Genomic DNA, 19,519 nt, shown 5'->3' with positions numbered 1-19,519 from the left:
TGTGGTTAACATGTATCTAGAGAATGCATTGTGAAAAATAATTCTTTTCCCAATAGCTTCAAGTTAAATCCAGGTTTCGCAAAACGCTTTTCACAATTGTGTCTTACTATTGCATCAGGGATCATTATCAGTGATTAGTGACTTGTTTAACGTTGATGTCCAAAATTTAAATATTCGCGGCTGTTACGCCTGTCGGCTTAACTAGTCTTTGCCAATGTAAGTCTAGTAATGTAAGTCTGGCAGAAACTAAAATTATTGAGGGGGTTTATATTTAAAGCTTATTTTTTTCTGAAATAGCTATCGCGGTCTGCTATGATGGAAATCAAAAGTTTTAAAAGTAGTCATAAAAATTTTGCGCCTTTGATTTGATTTTCTCAAATATCTTGGTGAGGCATATATGTAATAGTAATTAGGAATTTGTACAAAAGGAGCATCAGTACTTACTTTTAAATCTACTAACACACCTACATTGTAGAATATGCTTATCTATTCCCTAGGACAAATAAATATACGACTACAAAATAGGGTACAGATGAACACGTGATGGGGAAAGATTGAATTTTTATTCTAAAATCATTAACATTAATGTAAGATGTCAATGGTTTTAAATTCATAGCTTTTAGTGACTAGAAAACCCAAATCTGGCTTAAGTGAAAAATACCTTTATTTAACAAAAATACAGCTAATTGTTTGTTTTTTATATTATATCAATCTTAATTCTTACCCCAACTGGGAAAGAGTGAAACAGACGTTCTCAAACTCTTGCCTTCTCAATTTTTTTAATTCATTCACGAATCCCGATGTTGTTGTTTTATTTCGGTACCTAAAGATGGAAAGTTGAGATATTTTCTAAATTAATAAAATATAAAAACAGTCCTATTTTGTAATTAAAGTTACAGTACACGGGGTAAAATAAAATCACTTGAAGATTTTACGAAAAAATCACGACGCAGAAAATATCCAAATTTGCGCACTCTAGGCGGCTTATTTTGACTATGGATTTGAACGATGGAATCTGGCGGTTTTAAAAATAATGCCAGCTTTCGACAAAAAAATTGGTGTTATAGACCGTTTGTTGTCTTACCCCATTTTTCATCTAGCTTCCACTTACCCTATTGCTATTACCTACTTCATATATTTGAACTATTTTTTGTGCGATAACATGTGCGAGACCCGTGCCTTACGAAGAACCTTAGAAAATCCATATACGCCCGCACCGGGTATAATATATAATATGAAAATAATGCGGGAAGTGTGGGTGTCGATGTCGGTCTGGTCTGAAGTACCCAGTAATTTGAGACTGCAATAATAATATTAAAGCACTTCTCTAACAATAAATAATTAAAAACGTGAATGTCATTTCGTAGCAATTGATTTCATGAATTTAAATTAATATGAATGGTTCAGTAGGTTATACAAAAAGGAAACTTTACATTTATGCATAATAATTTAAATATATAATCTAGCTACAAAGGTCCAAGATTAAGATCTATACAAATAAAAATATAGACTCAGTATTGGCTTCTAGAAATATTTTTTGTATTACTCATGAAGAATTATCCCTTTTCACATATAATTATCCCAAAACACTTAGTTAAACTCAATTTATAATTAAAATTTGTTTCAAATACATAAATGAATTTTATATTTTCAATTCAGTTTTATTTAAATGAACTATGTATGTATATGTATAAAAACAATATAAATGAATGTTATAATATCTTTATATTACAAATTGTGGTATTGTTGAACTAAATATTCTAAATTATAAAACAAAATAATTAATCATTCCCTCGGAATGTACATTTAATCATACTATCAATTCATCTAAAATAAATTAACTACAAACAAAAATTGTTATTCAAACTTTTTCTTAAGTTTTTGCTTAAGTAAAACAGGTACTAAAGAGATTATGGCAAACAGAGCCAGTACAGTCATTGAAGTCCATGACCATGCATCACGGGTGGATGTCAGAGTGTGCAACGTCTGACCAGCTTGTATGGCAACAAACGATGGTGGGGCGACACCTAAAAAAAGTTATCACTATTGTGAAATTATAGTTATTACTTCTTAAATAAATAGTGAAAAGTTTGCCTAGTGACTTTAGCATGCAACTCTCCCTGAAGTCATAGGTTCAATCTCTTGCTGGATTCATTTTATGCACTTAAAATGCTTGTTTGAGTAGTGAAAGAAAACATTATAATGAAATCGAGAAACCAGCCTTACACCTTAATAGTCACTATTAGACAAAAAATATCACAGAACATACACAAATATAAGACCAAAACCAAGGATTGTAGGTGCCTGTTTCATTTTTTATAATATGGATTACATATATAACTATACTTACTGAGAACCATTAACAAAATGTCTTTTTCAGTGCCAACAACTATACTTTATTACTGTCTGGCTTTAGCACATGGAAATAAGAAAGCATTAACTTTTATACTCACCTATAAAAGTTCCCAAAGCAAAAGGCACCAATGGAACTCCAATGACTGGTGCAGTCAAGTTAATAAACCAGTTGGGTAAAAATGGTGTGACCCTCAAAAATATCATGTAATTGAGCAAATTGTGTTTGTGCTTTTCCACAGCAATGGACCACTGTGCTGCTCTTTCAGGAAAAAACATTTTCACAACTCTCTTGCCTAGTATGTTTGATAAGAAGAAACAGAGACTCGCTCCAATAGCAGAACAACAACATACTAAAATTAAGGCAAAATAAAATGGAAACAAAAATCCTGAAAGTATACTGAGGAATAAAGAGCCTGGTATTGCAAATGTTTGCAAACTGAATAATTAATTATGGAACATTATTGAAGCATAATAATTTTTAGATTGCATATTACAAAACATGTGTAACAAGTTCATCATGTTTCTAAATGACACTTTATTATAAAAAATGAATCTCTAATTTTAAAATTTCTCTACATAAACCCATAGCTTAATTTCCTATTCATTATAGTAGCATTGACTATAAAAGGATACAATATATAGACCAAAAACACTCCTAGTAATACTTCATAAAAATACTTTTCTTTATATCTATCTAAAACAAGACCAAGGTTTTTTGCATCATCAAGATCCCATGGTAATTTCAAATGTTGTTTTTCTTTACTGTAATACCAAAATAATACCATAAAATTTATTATATTATACATTTGTATAAGTAGTTTAGTTATGGAAACCATGAAAAATAAACACATCCAGAGCTGATAAATTTTGAAATGTGGATTGTACTTTTAAGTTGTCTTAAAATATTTCATTTATTTATTTTAGATGCAAGTAGTTAATTTGGCTACTAAACACTTTTTGATAAGAGCCTGTAATAATAAGTTAGAATTATGTATTTTAATGTGCAAGACAGTATTAATTCTTGCACAAGAAATCCTGTCCGAAAAAAATTATGAATTCCTCCTCGATTGACAAAACTGATTAAACAGGCGAGAAGATTTAATTATCTAATAGAAATAAATGAAGAAAACAAATGTCAGAAAAACTTACTCTTCTAAATCAGGAAATTGTTTATAAAGAAATCCCAAGGCCAAAACTGAAGACAAAAAAAGAATTGCTACTATTATCACAGCTGTTGATGTCGACAAACTGTTATTTTTGGCTGCAGTTTGTGGGTCTGTAAAAGAATCACTTTATTAAAATTTACTATTCATTACATGATAAGTGTAGCTAAGTAACTAACATAAAAAATACTTAAACAATCAATCATTGATGAAAATTGAATATGACCTCTAATAACAAATTATGGATTAGATATACATACATAGATAGGATAAAAGGAATGAGGTAGGTACTTTGAACAGGGTAACGCAATCCAATGCTATCCTTTTTAATAATGTAAGCTGGATTCTTCATAGTAGAAGATATTGATGGATCTTGAATAATAACTTCACCTTGGTGACTTCGCAATTCCCGATTTTGTCTTCTACTTGAAACACTCATTTTTGTAAATTTATAGGCAAAAGAATTTATATGCTTGTTTCATACGTTATAAGAAAGTGTAAGAAGTGAAAATATATTAAGAAATTTAGCTATAATAATTTATAAAAGTTCGACGATATCTAACTAATACAAAACTGGAAATAGTTGTGAATTGATATTACTGATTAGTAAACAAAATGTAATTACAGGGCTCTTCAATGCTTTGCCGGTCATATGCCTAATGGACAATGGGATGGGTTGACACTTGACACTTGGCGCTACGATTTGACACGAAGGATTGACTAATGACAAGTAGCGCAGATTTGTCAATTTTAAACTGTTTTTATGTTCGAAAAGGCAGTGATAACTGACAACTGAAAAGTGAGGTGACGTACGGGCGCATTGTTGTGTGTGTGTGGGTTGTGAGTTAACTCAAGCTCAAGCCTCAAAGCGCGAGCGCAGTAAACAGTTGCTATAGCTCTTTATTCTGCAATCTGCAGTCGATGGTAAGAATTACTCGAGTGTAAACGAATCAACGCGTTTTTTTAATTGTTCAGATTTACATGAATTTAAATTACATAAACAGTAGTTATCTTCCTTAAAAATCTGTATGTTAAATATATAGTGGTTTTTTTAGTTTCACTCCAAGGTGAGATGTAATGTTTTAAAAATATCAGCCAGGATTGATTCAAATTGAGATGCGGACCTTCCTGAAGACATAGCTATTAGCTAGCCTACATGAATCTAAGCATTAAGGTAGGTAATTTAGTTAATATGTATTTTAAATATAATTACATTATTAAACTATTCAAGGTAGCGAATTGTAAGATGCATTATATGCATATTAAATAATATACTTTTTACTAGGGAGATCTTAAATATATTAAAAGTAAATTAAAGAAAATAACTAAATTTATAATTCTGTGACTGTACAATAATCCGGGTTCTATGTTAACGCATAAAGCTCTATTTAATTAAGATCAATTAATGTATTTTCCCAATTATAATGAGTGCAATTAATACGCCCTAATTAATGGCTACTTAATAATTCTATTAAAGTGCCGATAACAATAATTCTGCCATTCTTTTAGGACGAAAGCGACGAAGCGTATTAAAATAGGAAGTTACTTAGCTTGCTGGAATTACAATGACTGGTAGTATCGCAGTATTCTGGTATACTTAATGTAGAAACTCCAATTTACAGACAATCTAGTGAGAGACTTGACTACCATTGACATAAAAACGAATAAAAATTTTTGTTTGTGATAGTTCGCGCTGTCTCGTTTTCAGAGTAGACACTAAGCGACAAGTATAACTTATCATAAATAGACTCAGAACATTAGACTAGACTAGAAAGTGTACTTCAACCAACCTTCCAAACTAATTGAAAACCAGTATTTTGACTCGTTTGAATTACGTTACTTTGGTACTATTTAATTTGATATAAAGTGTGAAAATATATTAAGAAAATTATTTTGTGAGAATAATAATTTTTTAATTTGAGTTTTTGCATTTGTTATTCGTCACCTTAAAAAAGAAATTTCTACTGAAATGGCCTGCTTCATGGGTTATACAAAGTTACATTTCTAAACTTTCACAGGTAATGCGAGGTGGAATATCAATATGCCTGCTCATCAGCACTCTGTCGCTCGCACCTGTGCTCGGTAGCAGAGCCTGCGAGCGTGGAAGAACCTGGTGGCATCGCGAGAATGGCGTCTGTATGCCATGCACCCGCTGCGACCCTCGCCGCCTCGCTGTCAAATATCCCTGTGAAGTACACAGGGACACTATATGTCAGCCTCTATACGAGGTCCGCATATGGCCATTCAACACCCCCCGCAAGGAGGACTCAAACGCGAGTGACACAAGTGATTACGAATATTATGAATACGCGGACTACGGTGAAGTGACTGAGAGTGATGATATCGTGTGGGACGTACAGACGTCCACCTTGACCCTGGCTGTTAGTGGTTGTGTAGTTTTCTTTGTGGTGGTGCTGACTCTATCCTTCTACCATGCACGGCAGTGGCGGGCGCTCAAACTAGCTCTTAAGTCAGGTGAGAATCACCAAAGAATTATTAATCAACTTATTTCTTTTCCGCTGAGGAAAATATTCTCTTCGAAATGTTTAAGTATGAACGAAACGTTTAATGCATTTCTTTTTAAAAGTATGAACTCATATAAACTTGCTTCAAACAAAAAAAACATGATTCGTTCGTTTACCGATACGCGCTAAAATAAATTATTGGCCAAGTTCCATATTTTGGCAGACTTATTTATCTGGAGGCGCCAAGGAAAACTGTAAAGTTTCATCGCTGATCGCATTATAATAATAAACAAATATACACTTCTCACTTTATACACACTTTATATATAAATTACATACTTTATATATACATTTGAAAATATCTATAATGTCAGCGTGGAGGACGGAAGGTAAGACGCCAAAATTGTAACTATGACGTATCACATTCCGTATTTCAAAGTTTTTAAGCAAATCTTAATTGATTTAGAATACTTTAAACAACAAAGTATAAATATTAAAAAAAAGGATTTATTCCATTGAATTAAAGTATTATGACAGATCTACAGTATATAACTTTAATAAATGTTTATGCATCAGTAAAAAATATCTTAATCTATAAATCCGTAAGGTAAATCTCGTAAGAACACGCGTACAGTTTATTTATTCAGGACAACGGTGATCAAGCGACCTCCATGTATTATTGTGGGTATGTGGGCGTACACGAGTATGTAGGTAACGTTGACGAAACTGCGCGACGTCCCTTGAATGTTAAAGATAAACTATTAAATAATCTCGAGTGGGACGGCAATCCTTCCTAAATTCTTTTAGTAGAATTTTGTCTGCGTGAATCTAGAATATTAATTGCTATGTCTGTCTAGAGCATAGCTGAATACGATTTTATATTTGAATTAAGGGATTCCTTTACTCCCAAACCCAATAACATTAATGACCATCTGAGATAGATATCTTAAGTCTAATATTGATAAAATGTGCCAATCGACGGATTGTAATAGGTCATCTGTCGATTCAAGCTATCCATTGTAGATCAGATCGGTGTATGTGGATAGACCTTTGTATGAAAATGGCAGTTCAACTGTACCAATATCCTATCTTGGGATTTTAACATAGATACACCAGTTTTTAAAATAATTAAAAGGCTATATTTTAAAGATGGACTTGTATATTTTAATATTATTTATACGGTTTTAATTACTTTATTTAGTATATATATTAAATATCAAATATGATTGTAAAGAGCGAAGAGATTGCATTCTATCCGTCGTCAAAAATGAATTGTTTTCGTAGGGTTTGGTTATTGGGATGCAGATGGGAGATCGATCGACTGTCACGATCTGATAAATAATAACAATAATTAATCAGATTGTTTTCAATCTGAGATTGTGGATTAATTATTGGGTTCGGGCATTAATACAAGTCCAAAACATTTAAAGTCCAATCTTTGCATATACTGTCTAAAATAAAATTTTAAATAGTAATGAATATTCAACTAAACGATTTTCAGACAATGTTTAGTTGGCTCCGTAACCAAGTGTAAACAATGTGTGTTTGTGAACATGTGCGCTACTAATTTTGACCTGCCCATCATAACAATAGGTAACGGCGGTTTTTGTGTGCATTTCATTATACCGAAATAGAATTGTGATGTTTGTAGTCGTTTCAGATTATACGGTTATGCATTATCACTGAAAATATTTTGATATATGTACTGTATTAAGATATAAATATTGGAATACAAAATTGTTTGTTTCAATAACGCCTTTGTTTTATAGTTAAAGAAAAATAACGTAAATGTCGAGGTTATTATTAACGTCATGACAACACAGGGTTTGTGTGAAGATTTGAAGTTTGAAGTTTATTAGTAAATTGGGTTAGATAAAAATTCCTTGTTACTCTTAAGTTAGGCTAGATGGCAATGTTGATATCTCAGTGAAGAGGCAATGGCTTTAAAAAATCCGAGTGTCAAAAATAAATATGATATGACACAAAACAAATAGGCTATATTAAGGTACATTGTTAAATGATAGTTAAGAAACAGCTTACAAAACATTCCTAGATTCATTATCGTCTTAAAATGCGAGTCACAAATGCCCTACCCTAAAAGGCCGGTAACGGACCCATAGATCTTCTGATAATACGAATGTGTGTAGCCTGTGGTAGCCAATGTTACCTTCAGAATCGTATTCCTTGTTACATACATAAAAAACTGATTATAATAACAATATATTCTTGAATTAAAGATTTTGTGCCAAATGGAACAAGCTTTAGCTAACATATTCATTTTTTTTCCTATTTGCATTTATTTTACTTACCTACTACATTTTATTACTATGGTACATCTTTCTCTTTTCGCCCCAATAGTAACATAATTTGACAGAAAGAGATATTAAAACTCTTTCCTAGTATACTAAACTGCGCCAATTCCATTTTCTATAACTTGACATATTCCGTTTTTTATCTGTAGCGCCTGCTATAGCGATTGCATTTTGGCGCCATAGATATTCGACGGAAATAACTCACAATTTTTTACCAAGCTACGTCGAGACGAGACTTATTCGACCTAATAGGCATTATATATAAACCTAAAACTAAACCATAATTACGAAGTGTATGAAATTTTACATAAATAAATAAGAATACTAATAAAATATTATTAAATATATCAAAATCCAATAATAACCACAAAGGTTATTAAAACATATCAAAGGTTATACGTTCGTGTTCTCTTATAAACCATTTCTTTCCCAACAAATTATACTCTTTATCTATCTATATATCTACTCCCGAAACGCCATCAAAATATTATATGATTTAAATATAATTATTTAATTTCAGATGTGCACGATTTATCAGCTAAGCTGAAATTGATGGAATCAGGCGGGGAAACACGGGCCGAGCCTATCGTTCCCAGTGACCACATCTACTGCAACATTCACATGGGCAAAGATGCTTTACTTGGTAAGTAATAGGAGTGATTTACTTATTATTTAAATAATTTTCTGTTTTCCTATTTTCGCTGACTAACTAATACATAGACTACAGAAATTGGTTTAAGAAAAAAATGGGACGTCAGTGTCTTTTTCTTGACTAGACTTTTTGGTAGCCTTACACTGACGCCGTAGAATTTAATCAGCCTTTTAAATAATTATACGTACTTTTAATATAAAACTGTGGTCCAAATAAGTACCAATCCGTTATAAATAAAAGAGAGAAAGTGCAATAACCTACACGTAATGGCATTCCTAACGAACGATGAGGGTACCAAAAAAGAAATCCTAAAAAGGAATGTTTATGTGTTACAGTCATAACTTTCTTTAAAGCCATACCTGGCTACACGTCTAGTTAGATGGACTTTTATACTTTATGGAGAAATATGGATTGACATAAAAGAAATCCTAAGAATGTTTTCTGTAAAACTATTCAAACAATTTCTTTCTTTCGCAAATATTTATGTTTTGGATCCGAGTTCGTACTTGCGTCATTTTTTTTTATTACTTACTAATCATAAACCCAAGGCCTTATAACTAATGAGATAGTGTGTAACTTTAACTAATTTGATTCTCTTAAATAAATTACATAAGAGTTAGTTGAGGCACTAAAAATACTAAATATAGAGTATTTATAATGTCCTTAACGTAAATATTAATAATAAGAATAGTCAATATTTCTTAATTTTTTTACCCGCACCGACAAGCAAATTATTATTTTTAAATTGAATTTAGTTCTAACTAATGTCTTTAAGTTTCAGTGTTTTTGTAATAAGAATAACTAATTTACGAATACGAATTCTAAAACACATTTACGTATTATTTAAAAATACGATTAATATATATTGAGACAATTCAAAAACTTACTTTTTCTATCAGTTACAGACATACAAAAAACGCTAAAATCAGACGTAATGGTCGTTAGTTAGCACTTTTTGTTCGTAATTCCTAGGTCATTCCACCCCATAAAAATTTTATAGTTACTGAAATGGTTGAGTCAGTTCATCAAGCCTAGCAACTGTATTTTATATATTGGGCAATAAACAATAAAAAAGAAGAGGACACATATTGTCACTGACCACAGATTAGAAAAGATTTTGTTACTATTTTTAAATAATATAACTAGCAGATAGTAGCAGTGTTGGTCGCGGCGACTTTATAGGTGGTTTTCGTTTGATACCCGGCTGTGCACCAATGGACTCTCTATATGCGAATCTAACACTCGCCAGTACGGTGAAGGAAGACATCGTGAGTATGTTTCAAGTCCAAACATCCACAATAGGTGTCAGACAGAAGGTTTTTTATGAAATAAAAATTATCAAAAAAACAAGCAATTTGAGAGTTATAGCTCCACTGGAATATTATTATATTATTATTAACCTCTTATTTTAAATTTTACTGAGCGCGCGGTGGTCAAACACTAAAAAAATTAACTATACACTAACATAATTTTCCAACAATTATATTGACGTGAACTTTAAATACACAACGGGGTAAACAAACTGAAAACTCAGCCATGTTAGTTCCAAGGAACATATTGGCCTATTTATTTCATATCCGTTCTAATTTAAGATGATTTATTGGACGGATAACTGATGTAGAACATTGTTGGCTAGCACTATAATAGTAATTGGGTGGCCATAATATATATATACATTAATCATTTTAAGAAGATGCAAGCTTTGTAACTAAAATGGCAATGGGCTGATCATGTTACATACCTGGATAATAGATGGACATTAAAGACAAAGCGAAGGGACCACCGGGGAAAGGAAGAGTGGTAGTGCCAAAAAGAAGGTTGATGACTTAAGGCCCGCAAAGCACTTGCGAGCCTTCTGGCAATGTGAGTGTCAATGTGCGGTAGTGTCACATAAGATCAGGTGATCCTCCTGCCTCCTATTACAAAAACAGAAATTGCAGTAAAAGACTGGCAGACTATCAATGATACATCTGGACTTTAACCAAGTGAATACTAACAAAATTTGAAATGGAAATTAAGGATATAGAAAAAGACTTTATTATTATAATTAATTTATATTCAGGGTTTGCAAGACATATTTTTAAGAGGCACGGAAGATGATTAAACCCATAGAGTTTTGAACCGGTCCAACAACTTTGTCCTACCTATTTTAAGACGCATCTAGGGCTTGAATCCTTAGCATTGAACAACTTTCGAAATTTAATAAGAAATAATTTAATAAGTATCGCAATATAGAGCAAATACTGCATTAAAGGTACACACAAAATATATATATATTTTTTCGCACATTTTTTTTTTAATTTCCTATTTATCAATTAAATATTATTACTTAGGTTAATTATATTTTCATTTACTGTTCTTTTTTGTGTTCGAAATAATTTATAACTAACTTTAACATAGAAATTTATCATTATGCTATGGGATTGATAATTATGATGATGCGTTTAATATACACGCACACTACTTCCGGCGTTATATGAGTAGAGTAGGCACGTGGGTTCATTTATTTATGCTCACAACTTTGCGATATTCTTAAAGGAATAGATAGAATTATATAATTTTGGTCACGTTCAAATACATTACAAATATTACGACCACCCCGTTAGTGGTAAGGAAAATTCGTAGGTTTTATAGTAATTAATATTTGTTATTATATTTATGAATACAGGTTAAGAGTCTTATCGATTAGGTTTAAAACTTTATTAATAAGCCCACAGTTCACAGACAACTGTTGTTTATGATAACTGTCAAGTTGCTGAACTGTCAAACTATGTAAAGCGCAATGTCTAAAAACTGGAGCAACTGTTTTAACTGACGCATTGTAAGATTTTTCTTCGCGGTTTTTTAGATTACAAAAAAGGTCTACATCTACATTGATAAGACTTACTCTTCAACATGTTATCTCACTTGAGACATTTAACATCGATAAATAGTTAATATTTACGTCTACGTAATTGTTGGCATAATAACAAATCTTTAAAATTTCTTAAAAGCGCATCAGACCTTTTTAACATGAACAATTCATAAAACACTAATTTTCACCAGCACTATTTCATCCGAAGTCTTTCTCTTTTCATCACAGCGAAACACAATTTTTCAGATAGAGACGAAAGAAATTTATTGTACAATTAGATTTTTATAAATAAATACAGACAACTCGATACAGTTAATATAGTAATAGTAATTTGTAATGCAAGCATTGCCACCGCGCACTTCCGCTGTTGAGGTTTTCACTCGGCCCGCCGGGAAGACTCTTCCTGCTCCTCGATTTTTGACCACTATAAAATATAAATATCGATCCTAAATTGGTTAGGTCGTTGAACTGTTTATTTATATATTCAGTGAATTCCCGCGTAAATATCGGGCATATAAATAGGTTTTTTTGACAACAGTAATGTTAAAATAAGTTCGGATCAGTGTGTTTTACAAAATAATTAAATATATGTTATATATAAGGTCGGAAAATATCAATTTTAAATATAACTAATATTGAAATAGTTTAATAAAGTTTTTTAAATTTGAAAAATTTTTGACGTCTTTTTTTATTTTTATGTTTTAAATAATATTGTAGTTATTTTAAATGTAAAGAAAACTATTTAGGTTTTCGAAGAACCCTAAGCGCTCAGTATAACAGACACATGCCATGTACAATACATGACATTCGACGATTTCGTAGTTTCAATAAAAATAACGTTCGAAACTTAAACCATATCTGTGTTGGTGTAATTAAAAAAAAAATGTTTTTCTATACCGTGTACATCATCATGTTTGTTACCATAGTCACACTATTTGAACCATGGGAAAGAAAGCAGTACTATCTTTATCTAATTTATAAATTGTCTATTAGTAAACAGAATTCTCATACAATTCCATTTATACAGTGCGTGCCTTAAATGCCTAACAAACAGTTTAATTTCTTTGTAATCCTTGTTTATTTATAGTCTCGGCAGAAATGTTCCATTTATATAAACCAGAATAAACAGAAATGCTATAGCAATGAACTCGGTGAAGTTATCTATTTATTATTCAACAGAGAACACACATATTATATCGTGGGATAAGGTAGCTCTGAGCAGACTTCATTCTAAGAGATATGAAAATTATGCGTGCGATTTTTTAGTAAAAGTAGATTTATTTACTACCAAATTCTAATATTTTATCAAATCAAGTGTACCCATAAATTGGTTGATATCTTACAAATAAACTTATTTTCGTATTTTTTTTAATAGTGTATAAAACTTATGTGTCTGTTATCTTGTCTGTCTGTAGTCTAAAATAATAATTAGAAGCAGTAAATTCATTTATTAATTAGCTTATTAAAGCTAATTTGACAGCCGTATTTGACATTAGTCAAATACGGAAATCAGTTAAAATTCAAATAAATATAGTTATTTTTACTTAAATGCCTTTTGAAATCTAACCCAACCTACATTTTTGTTGCGTTTACAATACTTAAAACAGAATCAGTAGTTACTATAATCGGTTTCACCTTTCAAATATTACTACAGCTATACAAAACGGAAGCTTAGAGATCTTGACACATTTAATTACTAAAAAAAATTCAACAATTTATAAATATGGACGGATGTAGGTAAAAACGTGCGTCATGGCCGGCCCCATTTCTCTCAGGAAACGAGCCGAAAGCTTCCTTCAAGATGTTTGCGTAGTCAATAATAGACTACACTTCGTTTAATATCGATCTATCGAGAGTTAAGTCGTTATGTTTTAGATGGGAACTGTATTGTGAATAACATTGTAGATTTATGAGAATTTCGTTTCTTGGTTATCGTTTTTGTACTGAACGACTGATTTATGTGCTTTCGTATTAGCAAATTCCTTTCGTATGTATGAATGTACTTGCATTCTTCAATCAAAGATATTTGTTTCCGCACTATCTCCTACTGTGCTCATTAATTCTTAAAAATGGCAGAATAAACTCCAGTGTATTTTTTCTGTCTCTTTTCGTCAATGAGGTTATTATAGTTATGATGAAAAGGACAGATCATTAGTTAAGTTGAAAAACTGGACCTATTTCATTTTTAATGAATCAGTCTTAGTTGCTACTCAAATGTTATCTACCATTGTGCAAATGTAAAAGAAATTGTTACCTTTTTTTGGTTTGTCTTTGTTTCTTCTGATTATAACATTAAACTATTTTTATAAACTTTGATGTATGTTAAGTTTCAATGTTAATAATAAAATGACTATTTTTACTCATTACTATCATACTAATGAAATTTTTAAATAACGTAAATAAAACTCTTGTGTACTCTTGTGAACACTTTTTAATTGACACATTTTTCAATCTTTGCTCGTCGGCAAAAGCTTTTTAAATACATTATTAACGCGCTTCATGTACCATCAACTCTAATGCAGGCATGGTTTCCATGACAACATGCAACTCAATAAACACACGTCCTGATATAATTGCTAATTCACTAGTGAATTTCCCTTCCTTTTGGGTGACGGAAGTGCTGCGATACGATCCTCTTAACATTCGAAACATACACTGTTTATGTGTGATTGATATGAAATTATGTATTTGATACTTACTATACTTAAGATATCAACAAGGTGCAAACATTTATAAGATATGTATTTCTTTTTCTATATTTCATTTATAAATTGTAGTACCAATAAAATATATTAAAAATAAATAAAAGGAATATGAAATTTAAAAAAGTACATATGTCAGTGTACCTCATTGTTGGGATGACTTCTTCCTTCGACCCACACGCCGTTTACCCTAGATTTTACCCATTATAATTAGTTGAAGGAGGTGGTAGCGGTCATGGCGCAACACGTGGCCCAGGTACAATTTAATACAATTTAGTATTAAAACATATACCTACAATAAACAGTTCATTAGCTCTGACGCATCTAAGTATAATTGTATATTAATTAAACCGGCTTCGTAACCAACATACCAGACTAATCAAACATCTTTACCGATACTGCGCAACCGTATAATTTAATTTTCTAAGCACGCGTTGGTTATCCATGCTACAATAATATGATGATAAAAATGAATACGATCCTACTTATGTAACTACAAACGAGTATAATGAACTCAATATCTTAAGCTACAACTCAGTGAAGTTTTATTTTAAGCAAAGTAGGTATATTGTATACCTTGGTCAAGAATTACCTAGTGTGCCTCCATAAATAAATGAATCCATGTCAATGTAAAGACAAAACTTTAGTAACGTAAGGTGACAGTACATTTAGTTGATACTTTAACCAAGTGGTGATAGAAAAGGGAAAGTAACTACAATATTTACTTCTAACCAAATTCAAAATCAAAATTCTTCTAAACAACGACTGTGGTTAGAAGAATTGCAGCTATTGCAGCAGTAGCTGCAAGTCGTGTATTCGCTGAGTTTAAAATATTGAGTCCCGTCCCGTCCCGTCGTCGTCCCGTATTGTCGAAATCTAAAACATTTAATTTGCTTGGCGTTAAGTCTCGTTTCTGAATCCTACCCTTAAACCGATAGCCAAAATCTCCTCAAGACTTTTTAGTTCAAAAGTGGCAGAGAATTTATTACAACTAAAGTAACTAAACAATTGCAATCTGACCTTTAACTACTTGAAGTGGGATGTTGTCTACCGTTGTAAAGTAATTCGGGAGGAAAAATAAGATCATCTTTCGTACAAGAGTTTTCGAAATAGCATCAATAAATATATAACAACGGCTACTAAGGTCGTGTTATATACGAAAGAGATAACTACAGATTTTTACTTTTACATAGCGTACCGATATATTTACACGATATATGATAAAGTGGAAGGGGAAGAAGAAGAGGGCGCCTAAAAAATGGGTTTACAAGCGTTAACAGGTAGCAAATGGACAGTGAAAGTTTGAGAAAGCTGGAAGAGAAAAAAAACCCGTTAAAATTTCTGAAGGAAACTAGGATATTAGGACAACTAGAAAAAAATGTATATAACAAATTTAAACTGTCTTATCTACTTTTGTAATAATTGGAAATTAAACGGGCTTTTATTTTTATTACTACCCACATATTATTATTTTACATACCTTTAAATTTCTCTTTAAACCTCTTATCGACTTTATAACATTGCGCTATTGTGTTTAATACGTGTACACGACTAGGCCTCGTATTGAATACAAATGTATTAATCTCTAATTTCACACAACTTTTACCTGCGCCGACTGGCTTTATAGACAGTAAATCACGATGGTCGTGGGTCATGTAAGTGCGAGGTGTCATTTATTGAGCAAGCATCATGGGAGGTCGCTGCCCTAGCAGAATTTGTATTATAATAGATTTTTTAAATAATAATTTTCTTTGGTACATAGGAAATAAGTATAAATATCTGGATGGCCGAGCTTTGCTCGGTGTTTTTATTTTTATATAAATTGTGTTTTTTGGAAATTATATTTAAGTACGAATTACATACTAATAAAATTATGAAATATGAACAGTATAGAATATATATGCTGAATTGCTTTAGTGTTGTTGTGTCGTTAAAGCAATTTAAACAAAAAATAGTATTATTATTCGCCGATAGATGTCATGAAGATACATTTTTCAGTTTAAATTGGGACTACTCAAACAACACCTTTTTGTTATTTTCTATCATTTATTCCTAGCTAGATCGATTTATCGCCCCCGAAACCCCCCGTATACTAATTTCATGAAAATCGTTGGAGCCGATCCCGAGATTCCAATTATATATATATATATACAAGAATTGCTCGTTTAAAGATATAAGATATAATGTACGAAAACTCTTTTTCTCGAAGTAAAAACTTCTTTAGCGGCGTTGTACACATTTTTTTGGAATAGGTAAAAAATGTTGTGACACACACATGATCGAAAATTCGTAAGACGGATGGAGGGTAGACAGCTGGCGCGTAAAAATAAATTGTCATGTTTGTGTACGATAGCGCAATAAATAAATATTGTATTTTACCACATAAATGTTAGTACTTTTATACTGACAATTAAAGCAATTCGTGCGAAATTATTCCCTAAACATTCCAAAATATCAAAAATGCACAACGTTAATTTTCAAGTTTTCACTTCTGATGGTACTCCCGGAGTGCAACCCTTCGTTTTCTATAATATACATAATTAATTATGTTAAAATTTATAACCTTTTCGTTCGTGGTATCTATGTTCTAACATTATTATCTATTTAAGTAGACCTATTCTCAATTGCAAAATAAAGTCGTCGTTTCAGAAACCTTGCAGTGTTAATTATTATTTACCCTTATTATTTATTTTTGCTATTTATGTATTTATTTGTATTGTTTATTCGCGGACGCTTGGTGGAACTCCACCAAGACATTCTTCGATAAAAAGAAAGATTCCCCCTCGGGAATGTATTCTGCGACATTTTTTTTTTTTTTTTTTTATAGAACAGGGGGCAAACGGGCAGGAGGCTCACCTGATGTTAAGTGATACCGCCGCCCATGGACACTCAATGCCAGAGGGCTCGCGAGTGCGTTGCCGGCCTTTTAAGAATTGGTACGCTCTTTTCTTGAAGGACCCTAAGTCGATAGACATAGAGAGCTCGATTGTGAGCAAGTTGACATACGGTTAACGCTGCGCCTTGTTAAGTTCTTCTGTTTTGCCAGCCTTCTACTGCGAGCGAAACGGACCCTTTACCGATTCCGCTATACTCGTAACGATGATTTTCACACACGTGCTTCCACCAAAGCCGAGACAAAAACTATTATTTGTCAGTCATCAATCAGTTTAAAACTCCGCTCCGCCGGTCAACTATCTCTCGCTCAACACTTACACAGTGGAAGGCGGGCATTTTACATGTGGATATCCTTTTTCTAACATATATTTATAAGTCATTGATTGTCCTCATTTTAACATGATGTTCGATATCATAGTATAAAAGCTATAAACGTAAAACAAATCTTTTTAAAGAAACAAATAACTATTACTTAACATTGCCTGCATTATACGCAGTTATCCAATTAGAAGCTATCCATTTCATTACGAGTAGTCTCATGTGGTTTGATGAATGGCCCTTGAAGATCGATTATAACATGAGAAATGTCTGCGTACAAAGCTCCCCTAGTGAAAGTTGTTATTTTAATTAATCTATTATAATAATAATTCAGTAGATTCGATATTACTTATAAAATCTGTTAATATTAGAATTAACATCGTTTTTAAACAAATGAAGTCTAGCGGCCAAAGATTTGTCTTCTTTCTGACATTTGGTAATAATTAACCGAAACGCAATATTTTTCAAAGTAATACAACATGTGAATGTGTAGATATATATATAAAAAATGTTCATATTTCCTTTGTCTTCCTTCTAATAACCTGTGTAATATACATTAGTTTATAATATGTACATAAATTCGAAATTCTACCCTTTTTCATATATTGTTTTTTGCTGCATCATTTTTATTAGCATCTTAACAGATCACAGGCGATTGGAAGATAGAGGGAATGATTTATTGCGGAAATCGTCTCAGTTCGTAAATAACTTTTAAATAGTCTCTCAAACCAGACGAATAGCACACGAAGGTTAAATTATATACTGTTTGTTTAGATGTTTCCTGGAAATCCAGACTGAAATAGGCATCTCTCGCACGTTCCCGATACTCTTGCCAATATCACGATGTTTATAAACAACGCTGGTTAGCTTTTTTTAGTACGCGACTATATATATTATATATACATATTATATATATGGTGTTCGAACAGTTTTTCCTTGACAAACGTTCAGTATTTAAGAAAGAGCAAGGTAACGCGCTTTACCTCTTGTATCGTTGAATGTCTATATTAAAATCCCCAGTTCAATTCCTGCGAAAAAGTATCTTTTGGTTTGACCAAAGTTACTGATAACGTATAAATAAAAATAATCGATTACTTTAGCAGCTCCTAAAAATCGACATCAGTATGTCATTTCTGCTATATATTTTAAGACAATAAAATTCTCGGGTTACAACATATCTGAATTCTACATAGACGCTACTGTACAATGATATGCAGTGAGCAGCTGCGATCCATTTACAATTCCGTATGCAAGCACGCACGCCATAAATTCAAATGTGGCCACAAACCGCAATTAGCATTGATTCTGTGGAACTTTTTATATTGCGAACGTTGACGTAATGCAATTCTCAATGCATAATATTGTGTACCGACTTTAAAGGCAGGTTCTGTATTCGACTCTTTGGTCCAAATCTCAAATCTTATCTACGAATCTAATTAACGTAGGAATAGCTTTGCATATATTAAGATCTCGAAATTATATCTTCCAACACACTACTATATATTATTCTAAGTACGAAAAATAACCTAATGTCTTGTTGTTTCAGGTTCACCTTCAGCTAAAGGCGGGAACGTGTACACTCAAGAAAAACACTGAATTACCACCGAATCGAGAAAATCCGTTTGCAAGTACAAAGTCTGAAAACCTCGCACGACATTGGAATTGTTAATATTTATAATTTTTTTAGTATAGTATTATATAGTTAGTTAATTAAACACTTACAATACATTTGTGTTTCATTTGGTAATCCTATACACTGTTATAGTTTAATTTAAGCTAAAGGCATATTAATTGTATTTAAAA

The 19,519-nt window shown here is 31.9% G+C and overlaps 2 protein-coding genes and 1 long non-coding RNA gene across 5 annotated transcripts; 2 read left to right on the top strand and 1 right to left on the bottom strand.

The window, feature by feature from the left end:
• The first annotated feature begins 129 nt into the window (after positions 1-129).
• On the top strand, positions 130-2,612 carry LOC123689901. Its single transcript, XR_006750770.1, has 2 exons — positions 130-216; positions 2,381-2,612. It is a non-coding gene; the product is annotated as an uncharacterized LOC123689901 (long non-coding RNA).
• On the bottom strand, positions 1,778-4,167 carry LOC110996114 (transmembrane protein 41 homolog). 2 transcript variants are annotated; one of them, XM_045631842.1, is made up of 5 exons: positions 3,810-4,167; positions 3,505-3,631; positions 2,989-3,117; positions 2,454-2,791; positions 1,778-2,027 (listed from the first exon to the last, which is right to left on the bottom strand). In XM_045631842.1, the coding sequence occupies exons 1-5, from the start codon at positions 3,955-3,957 to the stop codon at positions 1,858-1,860; spliced, it is 912 nt and encodes a 303-aa protein (XP_045487798.1). In that variant the 5' UTR covers positions 3,958-4,167; the 3' UTR covers positions 1,778-1,857. The 2 variants fall into 2 exon arrangements, with proteins under 2 accessions (XP_045487798.1, XP_022119334.1); XM_022263642.2 differs by having other exon boundaries at positions 3,909-4,167.
• Positions 4,168-4,311: 144 nt separating this feature from the next.
• LOC110996115 (tumor necrosis factor receptor superfamily member wengen) lies at positions 4,312-19,444 on the top strand. Of its 2 annotated transcripts, XM_022263644.2 has the most exons (5): positions 4,312-4,442; positions 4,574-4,692; positions 5,537-5,993; positions 8,816-8,938; positions 19,263-19,444. In XM_022263644.2, exons 2-5 carry the CDS (start codon positions 4,675-4,677, stop codon positions 19,310-19,312), a joined length of 648 nt encoding a protein of 215 aa, XP_022119336.1. In that variant the 5' UTR covers positions 4,312-4,442; positions 4,574-4,674; the 3' UTR covers positions 19,313-19,444. The 2 variants fall into 2 exon arrangements, with proteins under 2 accessions (XP_022119336.1, XP_022119335.1); XM_022263643.2 differs by having other exon boundaries at positions 4,414-4,692.
• Positions 19,445-19,519: the final 75 nt, after the last annotated feature.

The sequence above is a fragment of the Pieris rapae genome, chromosome 17, assembly GCF_905147795.1.
Source record: "Pieris rapae chromosome 17, ilPieRapa1.1, whole genome shotgun sequence".
NCBI classification, from domain to species: domain Eukaryota; kingdom Metazoa; phylum Arthropoda; class Insecta; order Lepidoptera; family Pieridae; genus Pieris; species Pieris rapae.
Note: the sequence above shows the minus strand (reverse complement) of the source record. Positions and strands in the feature narration are given on the sequence as shown.